Consider the following 17541-nt stretch of genomic DNA (forward strand, 5'->3'; position numbering starts at 1 on the left):
CTTGTGCATCTGGCTTACGTGGGTCCTGGGGAATCAAGCCTCGAACCAGAGTCCCTGGGCTTCACAGGCCAGTGCTTAACCAGTAAGCCATCTCTCCAGCCCACAATTAACATTTTTCTTAAAGGCAGAATAGTTTTCTCTTGTGTTTCTGCCTTTGGCAGTTTCAACTTACAAAGTTTCTATTTTAAAATATTTTTATGTCAGAAGCCAGGTGTGGGGGAACACACCTTTAATCCCAGCACTTGGGAGGCAGAGATAGGAGGATCACCGAGAGTTCGAGGCCATCCTGAGACTACAGAGTGAGTTCCAGGTCAGCCTAGACTAGAGTGTGACCCTACCTCAAAAAAAAACACAAAAAGCCGGGGAGGGGGGTGGATTTTTATGTCAGAGAGACAGCACACACATCCTGCCACTGTAAGCAAACTCCAGATGGAGCATGCTCCATCTGGCTTTATGTGGGTACTAGGGAATTGAATCTGAGCCACCAGGCTTTGCAGGCAAGTGTCTTTAACCACTGAGCCACCTCTCCTGCCCTTACCAAATGTCTTGATCTACAGTTTTGTAGATGTGGTTGCAGACAGTGTGGAGGAAGATGCATGAGTGAGACGAGTTTGATCTATGCAATGGCCACTGGGAACTGTCCTCCACTGAGGGTTTTTTTTTTTTAACTTATTTTAATAAAATAGGGGATGGAGAGATGGCTTAGCGGTTAAGGCACTTGGCTGCAAAGCCTAAGGACCAATGTTCAAATCTCCAGATCCCACATAAGCCAGAGAAGCACAGGGTGGCGCAAGCACAAGGTTACACATGCCTACTAGGTGATGCATGCGTCTGGAGTTTGACTGCATTGGCTGGAAGCCCTGGTGCACCAGTTCTTTCTCTTGCTCACTCCCTGTCTTATAAAATTTTTTTTCTGTTTTTTTGAGGTAGGGTCTCACTGTAGCTCAGGCTGACCTGAAATTCACTATGTAGTCTCAGAGTGGCCTCGAACTCTTGGTGATCTCCTACCTCTGCCTTCCAAGTGCTGGGATTAAAGCCGTGCGCCACCACGCCTGGCCATAAAATTTTTTTAAAAAAATTATATTTTTACATAGGTTATAGTGTTAGGGGAGACTGAGTCATGCAGAGATGGCACCAGAGATAGAATGGAGAATCAGAAAGTTTATTCATGTCAACATGAACTCAGGGGAATAACTTCCAAAGCCTGAGTCCTGAGCTGTGATGGCTCATAGGTTTTGTAGACAGTATGGCAGGTGGTCTGACATCATCATCAGTTCTTTACACTATTGGTTGGTTACAAGTTTCTAAGGTTACATGATTTGGGGCACAAACAGAAAATTCCTTAGCAATCAGTCAGTGATAAGGAAGCACAAATGTAGAACAGAAAGCTGTTTGTTCAAGTGTTTCTCCAAGGTTGACCTTGTAAGATACCTGACTGACCCATGATAGGTCTCATTGACACAGTTGTGCTGGGTTTGTGATAAAAAACAGGACAAGGTTATTTACATTCAGCTTAGAATCTGAGGTCTTTGTAAAATACAGCCCAGCAGAGAAACGGGGAAAAGAGGCTTTAGTTTGATTGAAATCTTCACCACAGTAATCTTGTATTCCCTCACCCTGATCCCCACTTCACTAGAGGCCCTCCTCAGTAGAGACGTTGGTGTTCACTGTGGGGTAATTGTGGCCTCTGTCAGTCACTGTGGCTCTTAAAATATTACCATCCCTCTTTTGTAATAGTCCCTGAGCCTTGGCAGGTGTGATGATAATTTTTTTGATGTTCCCTGTAGACTGTTTCTGTTACGGTATGTTTCAGTTCACCTCCTGGAGGTGGTGGTTGGAGTAGCGCTGGGAGCCGTACTTGCATTGCTGCTTCCTTTACAGTTTCTTCTGGGCCCAGGTAAAGGTAGAGGTGGCACATTGTGTGGTGAGCGGTAGCCTATCTTTTCTTGTTAAACTTGAATTGCCCCAGTATTCTCTACCATCTCCTTTCTTCCCTGAAGTTCTTTCATGGTTACAAGTCTGCCATCTGAGCAGAAGTCCTTCACTGAGTTTATTTGACTATTTCATTCAACTGTTTGTGCTCTCTTTGAATTCATTTAGGAGTTTTGTGTCCTTTTTGGGTGGAGGGGGGGTGTTTTTGTTTTCTGATAGGGTCTCACTCTGTAGCCCAGGCTGTCCTGGCCTTGAACTGTATGTTGTCTTTAATATTTGCTGAAGTGGATTTTTGGTCATTTTATGTTTGCTTGCTTTTTGAGACCAGTCCTCTGCCAGTTGAGCTACCCCCTTGCCGCAGGGAAGATAGATTTTTATAAAGTGTTCTTTTTTATCTCACTATGTTTATAGCTTATAGTACAAGTAGCCTGAAGGTGTTGGGCTTCATTGTCTCTTCTCCCCCTTTTTTGTGAAATACCCAATTACTCATTTTAAATACCATCTTAGGCAGTTTCATCTCGGAATAGAACATCAAGAAATCTATCAAGTATTTGTGTTTGCATATATAGTACCTGTATTAATTTCAAAGTATCTTTAACTGGTTTAGACATTTGTATTATAGTCCCTGGTGGTTGCCTCTGAGTGCCACTTTTTATTGTTTTATTTTGTGTGGTGTGTACATGGGCATGCGGGTGTGAATGCAGGCACATACATGCTATATAGCACACTTGTAGAGGTCAGAGGACTTTGGGTCCATCTTCTTAGCTGTTCCCATCTTCCCATTATTATCAGTGTGCTTGAATTACAGAAGCCCTTCCAGCTTGTTATATGGGGACTGAGGATTGGATTCAGGTACTATGTGGCTTTAATGGTGAGCACTTCATCCACTGAACAAGCTCCCCAGCCCTCCCCCTTTTTGAGAGAGAGAGAGAGAGAGAGAGAGAATTGGCATGCTGGGGCCTCCAGCCACTGTAGTCGAACTCCAGACATGTGTGCCACCTTGTGTGCATGCATGCCTTCCATGTACGTCACCTTGTGCATCTGGCTTATGTGGGATCTGGAGAGTCAAACATGGTTCCTTAGGCTTTACAGGCAAGCACCTTAACCACTAAGCCATCTCTCCAGCCTTCTATTTTATTTCAAGTATTTTTTCCTGTACTTTTTTCTTTAATATAATTTATTTCATTTTTAGGTTATATAGTCTGCAATAATTTAATCTTAGACTGGAGAGATGTCTTAGCAGATAAAGCACTGCCTGCAAAGCCAGAGGACTCGGGTTCTATTTCCCAGTACCCACATAAAGCCAACTGTTCAATGTGGTGCACACATCTGATTACATTGGCTGGAGGTTCTCAAATAAATAAATATATTTTAAAAACTAATAATTTAATCTCTTAAAGTATCTTTTATTTTTATAAAGTCTTCCCCAATACAAATTCAAAGCAAACCTTTTCTTTATGGAATTTAAACATCATTGATAATTAGATGCATATTTATATACATCTGCATTTATATACATATGTAAATATATACTTAAACATACATGATTTAGGTATATTTATGTTTATTATTTAACTTACATATATATATGAATTTATAAACCAGAAAGTTAAATTTAAATTTATATGGTATTTACAACATATATCCATTGAGTATTCAGCAACTTGAGGGCCTGAAAATTCTCTTGCACTGACAGTCATCATTTTCACTACCAGCTTGTAATCTAAATTTTCATTTGTATAGTCATTTATATAACTCTTCTCCAAAGTATATTGAAGAGGCTGAGCTGAAGATAGTTCTAACTAAATAGCAGAAAGATCTATCCTAAAACTGAGAGATGGGCTGGAGTGATGGCTTAGTAATTAAGACACATGCCTGTGAATCCTAAAGTTCGATTCCCTAGTACCCACATAAGCCAGATGCACAAGGTGGCACATGCATCGTCTGGTATTCATTTGCAGTGGCTAGAGGCCCTGGGTGTGTGCCCATTCTGTCTGTTTCTCTCAAATATTTTTTAAAATGAGAGATATGACAATAATGTATTAAAAATGCAATTCCTGAAACAAGAGTATCTCACAAATAAATGTAATATAATAATACCACTAAAGGCTTCTAACTATAGAGCAACATTCTCCACAGGTCATTTGACAGAAGACAAAGCATCATTAAATACTTTCCATGGAAAAGAAATCATGGGGCTGGAGAGATGGCTTATTGGTTAAGGTGCTTGCCTGTGAAACCAAAGGACCCATGTTTGACTCTCCAAATTACACATAAGCCAGATGCACAAAGGTGAGGCAAGTGCAAGGTCGTACATGCCCACTAGGTGGCACAAGCTTCTGGAGTTGTATTTCAGTGGCTGAGGCCCTGGTGTCCGCCAATTCTCTATCCTGCTCTCTCTAAAAATAAAATAAAAAATTATAAATTATTCTAAGTGTTCCTAATGGAAGGGCTTATGCAATGAGGCACAGTATGGTTTTTCTCTGTGATTTTAAATTCTCTTCTTGTAACTAAATACATGTTATTTTTACTGTTGTAGAAATTATACATTCATGGACCAAAACTGAAGTTGACAAAAATTCATAGTTTATACTTACAGGCTTCTTTACATTGTTTGAAAATTTACTTATAAACTTGGCAGTATGGTATTACTTGCAAACAAAAAAACTGTTTTAGATAACTTGTTATTTCAAACTATGTCCTTGAGATACATTTGAAAAATAAATTTATTTTTGTTTCATATCAAGAAATGGATGAAAACAGGCTGCTGGATCCAGGGTTGAAGGTTCACAAAGACCTCTGGGATTATACTCTGAAGAACCAGCAGATGGAATGCCTTAGTGACTGAAGAAAATGGGTGCTAATGCATCTAACTATCCTCATTCATGTTCCCCAAGGGTAGGGGGAAACTCACAGGCCCAACAGACTTTTATAGGTAACTTTAACTTTTTCTAACTTTATTTTCTGTTTTGACCATCAATCAGTACAATTGTATTTTCAGGATATTTGTGAATCATAAGAGACATGAATTGTTATGGAAAAGTTATAAAGGATAATAATTTTTCAGCATACAGATCCTTCCATGTAAATCTTGCTTGTCTGAATTTTATCTAAGCAAACTGATGATTTATTATTTTAAAGCATAATTGCGCTGGGTATGGTGGTGCACACCTTTAATCCAACATGTGGGAGGCAGCTATGAGTTTCAGCCTGAGACTCTTATAGTGAATTCTAGGTCAGTCTGGGCTAGAATGAGACCCTACCTCAAAAAGAAAAAAAAAAAAAAAAAAAAGGCATAATTGGCATAATTGCACATTACCTAGGTGCAGATCCCTACTGTGTGTCCTGGTCCACTTATTTTAGACAACAATGGTGTATTCAGAGTGGTATGGCTATAGGTTTCATTTATTTTATACAAATGCAGCTTTGAGTAAGGGGAAAAATTAAACATTAAAAAATTATTTACCATTCTTTTTTGTTTCATGGTAGGGTTTCACTCTAGCCCAGGCTGACGTGAAATGTACAATGTAGTCTTAGGGTGGCCTTGAACTCAAGGCTATCCTCCTGCCTGTACATCTCAAGTGCTGGGATTAAAGTCGTGCACCAGAGGCTAGGCTTATTTGCAATATTCTTATATATATATATATATATGAATATTTGAATAAGAATAATTGATAACTTCCATAATTGTCAACAATATCCCATGGTAATTCCTTCCCTCCCCCTTTATTTGCAGTATTTTTTTTTATTTATTATTTTTTTTTATTTATTTTTTTTTTTTGGTTTCTTGAGCTTGGGTCTCACTCTAGTCCAGGCTGACCTGAAATTCACTATGTAGTCTCAGGTGGCCTCGAACTCACAGTGATCCTCCTACCTATGCCTCCCAAGTGGTGGGATTAAAGGCGTGTGCCACCACAACTGGCTTATTTGCATTACTCTTAATTTGTAAATTGCCTCTCATTTTTTAAAAACCCATGATTGAGGTCTGATATTAATTAATCCTTAACTGTCAGACCTAAAGATGTTTTTTAAAAATTCAGAGTAAAGGTCTAGAGATATGACTTAGCAGTTAATGAGCCAAGTTCTTGCAAAGTGTAGGGACCCAGGTTCAATTCTCCAGTACCTACATAAAGCCAGATGCATAAAGTGGCACATGTATCTGGAGTTTTCAGTGGTCAGAGGCCCTGGCATGCCTATTCTTTCCCTCTCTCTCTCTCTCTCTCTCATAAATAATTTTTTTTTTTTTGGTTGGTCTCACTGTAGCCCAGGCTGACCTGGAATTCACTATGGAGTCTCAGGGTGGCCCCGAACTCATCCTCCTACCTCTGCCTCCCAAGCACTGGGATTAAAGACAGGCACCACCACGCCCGGCTCTAAAATATATTTTTTTAATTCAGAGTAATTTGTTTGTCCTTGTTAACTTTTTCTCCTTCCCCTCTCCTTTCCCTCTCCTTTCTTCCCTTTTACTCATTTTAATATTATTTATTTATTTGCAAGCAGAGAGAGAGAGAGGGAGAGAAAAGACAGACAAAGAGAATGGGTATGCCAGGGCCTCCAGCCACTGCAAATGGACTCCAGACACATGTGCCACCTTGTGTATCCGGCTGTACATGGGATCTGGGGAATCAAACCTGGATCCTCAGGTTTCACAGGCAAAGCACCTTAACCGCTAAGCCATCTCTCCAGCCCTTATTTGTTATTTTTTGAGACAAGTCATTCATTGTACAGGCTATCATCAAACCCTTGATCTTCTGCCTCATCCTCTCTAGAACTAGGATTATGGGTGTGTTCACAATGCCTAGCCTAATTTCTTTCTTATTAACATGAAAACAAGTTCATGAAAATGAAATCAATTTGATTTGCATTGTCCAGGAAAATATTTGTAAAAAAAATAGCATGAAAATGTAAATGTTGAAACTGAATGTCAGAAAAACAAATTATGATTTGTTTAATTTTCTTTTTAGGGACATCATCTTACTCTCAGCAAGGCTACGGTTGTGAATCAAAATTGTATAGCCTTGACCATGGCCATGAGAAACCACAAGACAAAAAAAAGAGAACCTCTGGCCTTGCCACCCTCAAAAAGAAGTTTATTAAGCGTCGAAAATCTAATAGGTCTGCTGATCATGCCAAGCAGATGCGAGAACTCCTCTCTGGGTGGGACGTTAGAGATGTCAATGCATTAGTGGAAGAGTATGAGGGAACTTCAGCCTTAAAGGAGCTTTCTCTACAAGCCAGTTTGGCTAGACCAGAAGCCCGGACGTTGCAAAAAGATATGGCTGATCTTTATGAGTATAAGTATTGTACTGATGTAGACTTAATTTTTCAAGAAACTTGTTTTCCTGTTCATCGTGCCATTTTGGCTGCAAGATGTCCATTTTTTAAAACCCTGCTTTCTTCCTCACCCGAGTATGGAGCAGAGATAATAATGGACATCAATACAGCCGGTATTGATATGCCCATGTTTTCTGCTTTGTTACACTATCTTTATACAGGAGAATTTGGTATGGAGGACTCAAGATTTCAAAATGTCGATATCCTTGTTCAGCTTAGTGAAGAATTTGGAACACCAAATTCCCTTGATGTAGATATGCGTGGACTCTTTGATTACATGTGTTATTATGATGTCGTCCTTAGTTTTTCTTCAGATTCTGAACTGGTTGATGCTTTTGGTGGAAATCAGAACTGTTTAGATGAAGAGCTCAAAGCCCACAAGGCTATTATTTCTGCACGGTCTCCATTTTTCCGAAATTTATTACAGAGGAGGATACGGACTGGTGAAGAAATCACAGACCGAACTTTGAGGACTCCTACAAGGATTATTTTAGATGAATCCATTATACCAAAAAAATATGCAAAAGTGATATTACACTGTATGTATACCGATGTGGTGGACCTCTCTGTTTTGCACTGTAGCCCTTCTGTGGGGAGTCTCAGTGAAGTTCAGGCTCTTGTCGCAGGGAAGCCAAACATGACCAGGGCAGAAGAAGCCATGGAACTTTACCACATAGCACTGTTCTTGGAATTTAACATGCTTGCACAAGGTATGAGATTCTGATTTTTAAAATTTTTATTTCTAAATGTATGATTTCAATGTCAAGGATATATAGGGTCAGTTTTTGTTTTTCTCAGTCTATGACAGCTAAGGCAGCTTAAAGGTCAGTGTTGATATGGCTCTTCATTTAATATTAAAGTCAAGCATTCAGTTCTAGTGATTAAGAGAATTAGTGAGGCATGGGCTGGCTGGAGAGATGGCTTAGCGGTTAAGCGCTTGCCTGTGAAGCCTAAGGGCCCCGGTTCGAGGCTCGGTTCCCCAGGTCCCATGTTAGCCAGATGTACAAGGGGGCGCACGCGTCTGGAGTTCGTTTGCAGAGGCTGGAGGCCCTGGCGCGCCCATTCTCTCTCTCCCTCTATCTGTCTTTCTCTCTGTGTCTGTCGCTCTCAAATAAATAAATAAATAAATAAAATTAAAAAAAATTATTTAAAAAAAAAGAGAATTAGTGAGGCTTGAGGCTCTTTCTTTCCTAATGTAAGGGAATAGGTATGGGACTATGTATGTACCCACTGACACTGACTGTCTGTCTACCCAAGCTTTGAACCACTCCAGATCCTCAACTTCTAGCTTAGATTCTCATACTTACATTCAGTATCTTACTGAATCTTAAATGTTTTCAGCTTGAATAAATTCATTATAAAAATGGAGGTAGTCACATTGAATGATAAATTAATTTGAATCATAACCATCAGCAAAGTCTTTGGTTTCATTTTAAAATAATCTATCTTATTTTTAGGCTCAACTTGTCCATTCCACATAGTCTAAGTATAGTTAGTGCTAGATTTACATGCCTTTTTCACTTGCTTTAAACCAAAAAAAAATATTTAATTGGTAGAGCATGTTAAAAGCAAATGAATGTATGAGTGTTGCACTAAATAAGTGTGTGTGTGTGTGTGTGTGTGTGTGTGTGTGTGTATTAGTAAATGTTAGAATTTAAGCATTTAAAAGTTACACAAAGGGCCTGTATACTTAGCTTTTTATGGCCATACAGTAAAAAGAAACAAGTTATATGACCCAAGATTACTTGAAAAATTTTAATTTAGCTAGTGCATATTTATTAAAGGAATATTAAATGCTGCTAGTCAGAAAAGAATGGCTTCTGTAAAACCCATGAATTTTAGAAAAGAAAGCTAAGCACATTTTTCCAGTGTGAAAATAATACATATTCTATGGCCAAATCAGCCAACAGACCTTTTAGAAACTAAAAATCCCTAGTTAAGTAACTAAGATGAAGAGACGAACAAAAAAACACATTGAAAAACATGAGTAAAAAAAATTGAGGCTTCCTTTACTTAAAGATTCTCTTAAAATCTTATTTGCCATTATCTTTTTAGTAATAGACTAGTTTTGCTTTATTACAACAACCAAAGTGTTATTAAATTATTTTATTAAATGGACATGGTGGTGCATGCCTTTCATCTCAGCACGCAAGAGACAGAGGTAGGAGGAGTGTCGTGAGTTTGAAGATGCCCTGAGACTACATAGTGAATTCCAGGTGTGCCTGGGCTAGAGCGAAACTCTACATTGAAAAACCATAAAAAATACTTTATTAGTTTGAAATATTAACATGTTAATAATATGCCATTGAGACACTATGGTAAAAAAAAAAGAAATGTTAACAGAAGTGACTTACTCACTTAAACTGCCCATCCTTTATAAAGCTAAATTTGTAAAAAAAAAAAAAAAAATTCTACCAAAAAAGATTGAAGTTTCCAACAATACAAAAGTTATGTATATCTCTGTTTTCCAAATTAATTTTTTTGTTTTAAATCCTGCTTACATAATTTAAAACCAAAGTGTGTCCATATACTTGCCTATTTTAAAATGTGAGGATATAGTCATTAATATATTTTTTTAGTTTTGAATAAAAAGTAAACTTATGAACCATCTGTGGTATCTTTTGGTGATACTTGATTGCATATGTAGAGTTGTTTTTGTTATTTTGAGGCAGGTTCTTTAGCCCAGGCAGACCTGGAATTCACTCTAGTCTGGGTTAGTCTCAAATTTGGAGCAATTAACTACCTCCCAGAGTGCTAGGATTAAAGGCTTGAATAGCCACACCCAATTCTTGTATTTTCTTAGGGGAGTTAAGTCATTTGTGGAGTTACTGTTTTTTGTTTTGTTTTCATTTAGAGTTGGTGGGGTGGTGGTTTTTCTTTTTCTACTTAGCTAGAAGTTACATTTTATGCAATACATTTAAAGATTTGAAACACTCCTTGTGCTTTCGTTATATGATTAAACAAATGCACATGTTCTTCTGGCTCATTCAGAGTATAGTTTGAGCCATGTTTGTTCTTAGGTTTTCCCCATACCTGAGATGATACTATTAACTTAGGGTCTACATCTCAACGTAACTACCTCATTTCCACAAGTGACTTGTGGAGGGACTTCATATGATAAAGCTTAAGCAATAGGTTCTGGAATTAGACTAACTTTGGGATTTTTGTTTTGTTTTGTATTTTGAAGTTCTCACTCTAGGCTGACCTAGAATTCACTATGTAGTCTCAGGGTGTCCTCGAACTCTTGGCAATCCTCCTACCTTTGCCTCCCGAGTACTATGATTAAAGGCATGCATCACCACACCCGGCTCTAACTTTGGTTTTTTGGGGTAGGATTTTGCTCTTGCCCAGGCTGACCTGGATCTCATGCTGTAGTTCTAGGCTGCCCTTGAACTCACAGCAGTCCTACTTCTGCCTCCCAAGTCCTGGCATTGAAGATGTGCACCCACTATGCCGGGCTAAGAATCAGATCACTTGGAATCTTTCTGTTCATTGTCTTAATCTGTTTGACCTTAAGTAAGTCATAGCTCTGAAATTCCTCGTTTGCCCATCATAAAATGGAATAATGACCCTCTAAGGTAGGATTATGAGGATTAAAGCAAATAATACATGTTAAATTGATCTCAACAGTACCTGATACATAGTGAGCATTCAGTAAATACTAGCTTCATTAAATGATCATCATTATGACAGTATACATCTTTCACATTCTTTTTTTTTTTTTTTTTTTTTGGATTTTCAAGGTAGGGTCTCTCTCTGGCTCAGGCTGACCTAGAATTCACTATGTAGTCTCAGGGTGGCCTCGAACTCACGGCGATCCTCCTACCTCTGCTTCCCGAGTGCCACCACGCCCGGCTCTCATATTTTTTTTTTTTTTTTTTGGTTTTTCAAGGTAGGGTCTTACTCTAGCCCAGGCTGACCTGGAATTAACTATGTAGTCTCAGGGTGGCCTTGAACTCACAGCGATTCTCCTACCTCTGCCTCCCGAGTGCTGGGATTAAAGGCGTGCGCCACCACGCCCGGCTTTAATTTTTTTTTTTTTCATATTTTTTTTTCTTCTCTCCTCCTCATTCTAAGGTTAGCACTCTACCATTGAGCTTTACAGCTAGACCCACAGTCTTTTTAAAAATTATTTTATTGGGGCTGGAGAGATGGTTTAGCTGTTAAGCTCTTGCCTGTGAAGCATAAGGACCCTGGTTCGAGGCTTAATTCCCCAGGACCCTTGTTAAGCCAGATGCACAAGGGGGTGCATGCGTCTGAAGTTTGTTTGCAGTGGCTGGAGGCCCTGGTGCACCCATTCCCTCTCTCTGTCTACCTGCCTCTTTCTCTCTCTGTCTGTTGCTCTTAAATAAGTAAATAAAAATAACAAAAAAAAATTTTTTTATTGGGCCAAGCATAGTGGCACACACCTTTAGCCCCAGCACTTAGGAGGCAGAGGTAGGAGGATTGCCAAGAGTTCAGGGCCATCCTGAGACTACAGAGTAAATTCTAGGTCAGTCTGAGCTAGAATGAAACCCCACCTCAGAAAATAAAACAAACAAACAAAAAAATTATTGGGCTGGAGAGGTGTTTCAGTAGTTAAAGTCACTTGCTTGCAAAGCCTGCTGGCCCAGGCTCACTTCCCCAGCACCCATGTAAAGCCAGACCGAAAGTGAGCATGCATCTGTTTGCAGCAACAGGAGACTCTGGCATGACCCCCTCCCCACTCCCCTCCCACACAAGCAAACTAAAATCTTTAAAATTAAAACAATTTTATTAAATTCAATAAATGTGTTTGAATCTTTGACTAACCTTTTACTCCAAATCTGATTTAGCTTTAAAAATGAAAACCCATGGACTAGAGAGATGGCTTAGCAGTTAAGGTGCTTCCCTGCAAGGCCTAAGGACCCTGTTCGACTCCATGAATCCCATGTAAGCCATATGCACAAAAGGTGAGGCAAGCACAAGGTCACACATGCCTACTAGGTGGTGCAAACGTCTGGAGTGCGATTTCAGGAGCTGAGGCCCTGGCGTGCCAGTTTTCTCTCTAAAATTTTCTTAAAAAGTGAAATCCCAGTATTCCTTTCAAATACTAAGCAAAACACAACAGGAATATGAATAGACTTCAAATGAGACTTTACAAGAAGCAAAGACAAGTGTTACATATTAATAAGGTTTAAAAATTTTTTTTAATATATTTGTTTATTTGAGAGAGAGAGAGAAACAAGCACAGAGATAGACAGAGAAGGGACACGCCAGGGCCACCAGGAACTGCAAATGGACTCTAGATGCATGCACCATCTTGTGCATCTGACTTACATGGGTCCTGTGAAATCAGACTTGGGACCTTTGGCTTTACAGACAACTACCTTAACTGCTAAGCCAACTCTCCAGACCTTAAAAAAAAATTTTTTTTAATTATTTGAAAGAGAGAGTAAAGTTTAATACAAGAAGAAAATAACAGTAGCTCACTCGTTCACTCGCTAGCTCAGAGGAGCTTGCAGGCTGTGTTCTGTCTACATTTTGACTCTCCCTGGAAAGTGATGGATGCTTTGTGGATCGAGAGTGAGCCTCTGCCACAGCAGTCAGCCCAAAGTTGCTTGGACTTCTCACAAACTTGTGTGCTGAGGAGACTCAGATGTTGGCCTCAGCTCCTTGGCTGACTACTCAGCAGATTGGCTCATGAAAACTAATGTATTGAGACAAAGGAAAGGATCTGGCAGAAAGCAACATCTTTTATCCTGGGCTTGGCAGCAAGGAAGAGGACAAGTAGTAGAATTCCTGCAATCTGAAAAGCACACTGAAAGGTGACAAAGAAGCTGAAAGATGGGTGGTGGAGAGAGGTATAACATGCCTGCCCCTCAATCTAGAAGTGTTAGTAAGAACCAACAACAGCTTACTAGAGACTAAGGATCAGGATTCCGAAATGAAGATTGTTCACAAGATAAAAGAATGAGGACACAGTTACAACTCATGAGCAGCTACATGACAGGCTATACAAAATGGCAGGAAGAACAAAATTTTTTCTAGTAATCCAAATTGGAACTCTAGCTGTTGAGTCCCAGCTTGCTTTTTAAGTCTCGAGCTAGTCAGAACTATGCTGGAGCCAAATTTAATGAGCCACCAAGTGTTCTTCCCAAGCCACTGGGTTCCAGTTTCATTTAATCCTTGAGATAAAGAAATAATGATATTTCAACTTAAAACCTTAAAGTACAGGTCTAAGATAAAGTACTAACATTTAAATTGAGCACTTTACATAGTTATCAATTGGTGTGAACCAAATAGACTTAAGGAGGTAAAACTGCTAATTTACAAGAATAATTAAGATTGTCTCATTTGTTTTATGTGCTGTGTGCATGGTGACATATTAATGCAATTTAAGTAATTGTACTTGATAGGATTGCCAAGTAACTAAACTCAAGTGAACCATTCAGGTTGATTTGGGGAGTGATAATTGGCTTTTAAAATTGTCTATTGGGGAGACTATTTATTTACAGTGAATCAAGTTACAGGTTTCCAGCCGAAATGTACAAGGACTGAAAACAAGATGGACATGAGAAAGTTAAATGTCTTTGGGGCATGTAAACCACCTAATGCACTGCCAAAAGAAAATGAATTTTTAATGAAGCTTTCATTTTACTAATTTGTACTTACTAATTGGTATATGTGTGAAGGTCAGTCAGTACTTGCTAGAATGAAGCAGTCTATGCCCCAGTGGCCCTGCTTTTTGGATCTCACTCTAGCCCAAGCTGGCCCTGAACTCACAGTAATCCTACCTCAGCCTCCCAGGTGTGCTGGGATTAAAGGCTTGTGCCACCATGCCCGGCTTTGTCCCTGTTTCTTAAGTTCAGTGGATATGTATCTGCCAACAGATGAGCTAATTAAAAAAAAAAAAAATTAATGTAGAGAGGGGTATAATGGTTTAAGTACCCAGAAAAGAAAGATCCATGTAAATACATGTAATAAGCTTATAACATATGTAAAGTTTTTTTTATCCTAAGATATTTTTAGTATGAATTTGCTGGATGTATGACCATGAATTTTTTTTTTCTACTAGGTCCTATTTTGAAGGTCCCCAGTTGTTTTAAAAAAGTTTGTTCTCATGCTAAAGTGCCAGTGTATGTACAATTGATTGTTTTAAGCTATATATCAAAGTACATCCTGAAGTTAAGTTTATTAAGAGATTTAAGCTGCTAAGACATTTCCTACTTTTTTCTTTTCAGTTTTTTTTATTGACAGCTTCTATACTTACAGACAATAAACCATGATATCCCCCCCCCCCCATTTTCCCCTTCACAACTCTGCTCTTCATCATATCTTCTCCCTTTCTTTCCATTAGACTCTTTTATTTTGATGTCATCATCCTATTATGAGGGTCTTGTGAAGGTATTGCTAGGCATTTCCCACTCATACCCCCTTCCTCCCGAGTTAGGGTCTCACTCTAGCTCAAGCTGACTTGGAATTCACTAGGAGGTCTCAGGGTGACCTTGAAGTCAAGGCACTCCTCCTACCTCTGCCTTCCAAGTGCTGGGATTAAAGGCGTGCACCACCGCATCTGGCTTCACACAAATAATTTTTAAAAATTAATGAAGGGCCTGGAGAAATGGCTCAGTGGTTAAGGTGCTTGCCTGCGTTGCCTAATGAAAAGTTGATTCCCTAGTATCCTAGTAAATCCATATACACAGTGGCATATGCATCTGGAGTTTGTTTGTAGTGGCTGGAGGCCCTGGCATAGCCATTCTATCTTCTGCTTGCAATAAGAAAAAATATATATATGTGTACGTATATTATACTACCTATAGGATTAAATCCTAAAGGATTAAATGAAGCTGGAACCCCGTGGCTTGGGAAGAACACTTGGTGGCTCATTAAATTTGGCTCCAGCATAGTTCTGACTAGCTCGAGACTTAAAAAGCAAGCTGGGACTTAACAGCTAGAGTTCCAATTTGGATTACTAGAAAAAATTTTTGTTCTTCCTGCCATATGTATATGTATGTATGTATATTATATACCTATATGTGTATTTTACTGTATATATATGTGTAATATATAGGTATGTATATTATATACTTATATAATATACATACATATATGTATATTATATACTTATATAATATGCATACATATAAGCTATGTATATTGTATAGGTATATATTATGTAGGTATATAATATACATACATACATAGGTATATAATAACCTGGGCTACATAGTTAGATGTTGTCTAAAAAAAAATTAATGAAATGAGCAACTCTTAAATAGGTTATTCAAAAAGTAAAAACAGGATTTACAGTATAGCACGATGTGTAGCACTTACATAGCATGTACAAGGCCTGTGTTCAATCCCTGTCACTGTAACAAAAGAAAATAAAACAACAAAAACCACATGAATTCTAAAAGCAAAAGCAAGAGCTCCTACAAATAAACAGAAATGGAAAAAGTGTTACAGGATTGAGAAGTGAAGCTGAAAAGTCTAGAAAGTAACAGAACAGGTGATATATTCATCCAGAGTTCTGACATTTTGACAGATAGTAATTTTAGAAACATATGCTAGAGAAAAGCAAAAAGAAGACGGTCTATAAAAAATACATAAGAAATAAGGTCGCCGGGTGTGGTGGCACACACCTGTAATCCCAGCACTTGGGAGGCCAAGTTAGGAGGATGGCCATGAATTCAAGACCACCCTGAGACTGCAGAGTGAATTCCAGGACAGCCTGGGATAGAGTGAGACCCTACCTCAAAAAGCCAAACAACAAAAAAAGTGGTCAAAACTAAAGGAATTTCCATGTTACACAGTCATTTTCAGAATGCCAGGGGAATGGAGGGAAAGGATTAAAGTTGCATTCAAAGAATTGGGAATCCAATGGTACTGAGCTTTCAGATAGCTGCAGCTGAATATTGTAATACAGAGTAGTGCCTTCAAAATGCTGATTGAGGGCTGGAGAGATGGCTCTGTGCTGTTTACACATGAGGACTTGTTTGGATTCCTGGTACCCAGGTAAAATGCTGGGTATGGGGTATGATAGCACAGCCCTGTAATCCTGGTGTTGTGGAGTTTGGGACGTGGAATCTTAGAGGCTCACTGTCTGCTAGTCCAGCTTAATCAGTGAGCTTGTGATTCAACCAGAGACCCTGTCTCAAATGTTAGGTATGGAGTAATCATGGAAGACACCTGACAGCAACCTCTGGCCTGCACACACACCAACACCAACAACAACAAAAAATTAGATGGGTTGGAGAGATGGCTTAATGGTTAAGCGCTTGCCTGTGAGGCCTAAGGACCCCAGTTCGAGGTGCGATTCCCCAGGACCCACGTTAGCCAGATGCACAAGGGGGCGCACGCGTCTGGAGTTTGTTTGTAATGGCTGGAGGCCCTGGAGCACCCATTCTCTCTCTCTTTCTCTCTCTGTCACTGTCAAATAAATAAGTAAATAAAAATAAACAAAGAATTAGAGCAAGAAGGGGGGGAAACTTATGAAAAGTTATTTTAAACATAAAATTTCTATGTTTAGCCAAACTGCCAGTAAAATATAAAAACAGTTGAAAATAATTTTCAGTTCATGGTTGAGAAAACCTGCCTCCCTATTAAGAAAGCTACTGAGGATATATTCTACCAAGTGATAAAGAAACTAAGGACAACAAAGTGTGGAGTTGGAAAATGGCATCCAACATAGGAGAAAAGTACCACAGCAGAGGGAGAAGGAAATCCAGCCAAGCAACCAGGAGGGCCAAGACCCTAAGAAGATGTTTCCCTTCAGTGTTTGAACAATAAAGAGCAAATTACTCTGTAAGTTCATTTGTGAAGAATTAGCAGTAAATTCAGGCAATTAAGCAAAGAGATAAGAGAAAAATGAATGTCCAAGAAAAAAAAAAATTTTTTTTTTTCAAGGCAGAGTCTCTAGTCTAGGCTGACTTGGAATTCACTCAAAAAGTCTCAGACTGGCTTTGAATATACTGTAGTTCTCCTCTCTCAGCTTCCTAAGTGCTGGGACTAAAGGCCTGTACCACCATGCCCAGCTCTAAGAAACCTCTAACATATATATTTGAGAAAAAGAAGGGGAAAGAAAGAGAATGGGCTTGCCTGGGCCTTCTACTGCTGCAAACAAACTCCAGACGCATGTGCCACTTTGTGCATGTGGCTTTATGTGAGTACTGGAGAATTGAACCCCACACCATCAGGTTTTGCAAGCAAACATCTTTAATTGCTCAGCCATCTCTTTAGCCCCTAAGAAAACGTTTACATGGCATGAAAGCAGATACAATTCCAGTGCAGAGCTTGAACAGTAAGCAGTACCTA

General features: G+C 39.1%; 1 protein-coding gene across 5 annotated transcripts in view; it reads left to right on the top strand.

Annotated features, from left to right (window-relative positions):
- Btbd7 (BTB domain containing 7) overlaps positions 1-17541 on the top strand; it is a 111690-nt gene that overhangs the window by 42492 nt on the left and 51657 nt on the right. For 4 of the 5 annotated variants that reach the window (XM_004649320.2, XM_045154044.1, XM_045154045.1 and 1 more), the window contains exons 2-3: positions 4680-4867; positions 6897-7976. In XM_004649320.2, the coding sequence (XP_004649377.1) occupies positions 4786-4867; positions 6897-7976 (1162 nt within the window). In that variant the 5' untranslated portion in view covers positions 4680-4785. Of the gene's footprint in view, positions 1-4207; positions 4225-4679; positions 4868-6896; positions 7977-17541 lie in introns of those variants that run through there. The other variant, XM_045154043.1, reaches the window with a different exon arrangement.

Source organism: Jaculus jaculus, chromosome 7 (assembly GCF_020740685.1).
Source record: "Jaculus jaculus isolate mJacJac1 chromosome 7, mJacJac1.mat.Y.cur, whole genome shotgun sequence".
NCBI lineage: Eukaryota > Metazoa > Chordata > Mammalia > Rodentia > Dipodidae > Jaculus > Jaculus jaculus.